This window comes from Apaloderma vittatum, unplaced genomic scaffold (assembly GCF_000703405.1).
Source record: "Apaloderma vittatum isolate BGI_N311 unplaced genomic scaffold, ASM70340v1 scaffold26277, whole genome shotgun sequence".
NCBI classification, from domain to species: Eukaryota; Metazoa; Chordata; class Aves; order Trogoniformes; family Trogonidae; genus Apaloderma; species Apaloderma vittatum.
In genome coordinates, this window is record NW_009728222.1 from 6,042 (window position 1) to 6,374 (window position 333).

Here is a 333-nt window from a genome sequence, read left to right on the forward strand (position 1 = left end):
CAGACCCTGCCCTGCCAGGATGGCCACAACCAACCCCCACGAAACCCCAGGGACGATATCAGGGGTGTTTCAGCATCCTCCTCACAGCCGCCCTGCCCAGTGGGGACCCCCAGGGGCTCCTCACGCTGCACCCCCGTCCCCACTGCTGCTTACCACCATCTGATAAATCGCATCCACAATGTCCAGCATCTCGTTCCTCGTGATGTACCCGTCGTTGTCCAAGTCGTACAGCTTAAATGCCCCTGAAAGCGACAGCAACGCCAAGGTGCTGGGGACCGTGGCCAGTCCCCACCATTGGACACGTGCCCCGTCATTGCTCTTGTGCCCCACCCC

The 333-nt window shown here is 61.6% G+C and overlaps 1 protein-coding gene across 1 annotated transcript in view; it reads right to left on the reverse strand.

Moving 5' to 3' along the window:
- LOC104277389 (neuronal calcium sensor 1) overlaps positions 1-242 on the reverse strand; it is a gene marked incomplete at both ends in the record, with an annotated part of 901 nt that extends 659 nt beyond the window's left edge. Inside the window, one exon of the mRNA XM_009874011.1 lies at positions 154-242. Within this exon, the coding sequence (XP_009872313.1) occupies positions 154-242 (89 nt within the window). The remainder of the gene's footprint in view (positions 1-153) is intronic.
- Positions 243-333: the final 91 nt, after the last annotated feature.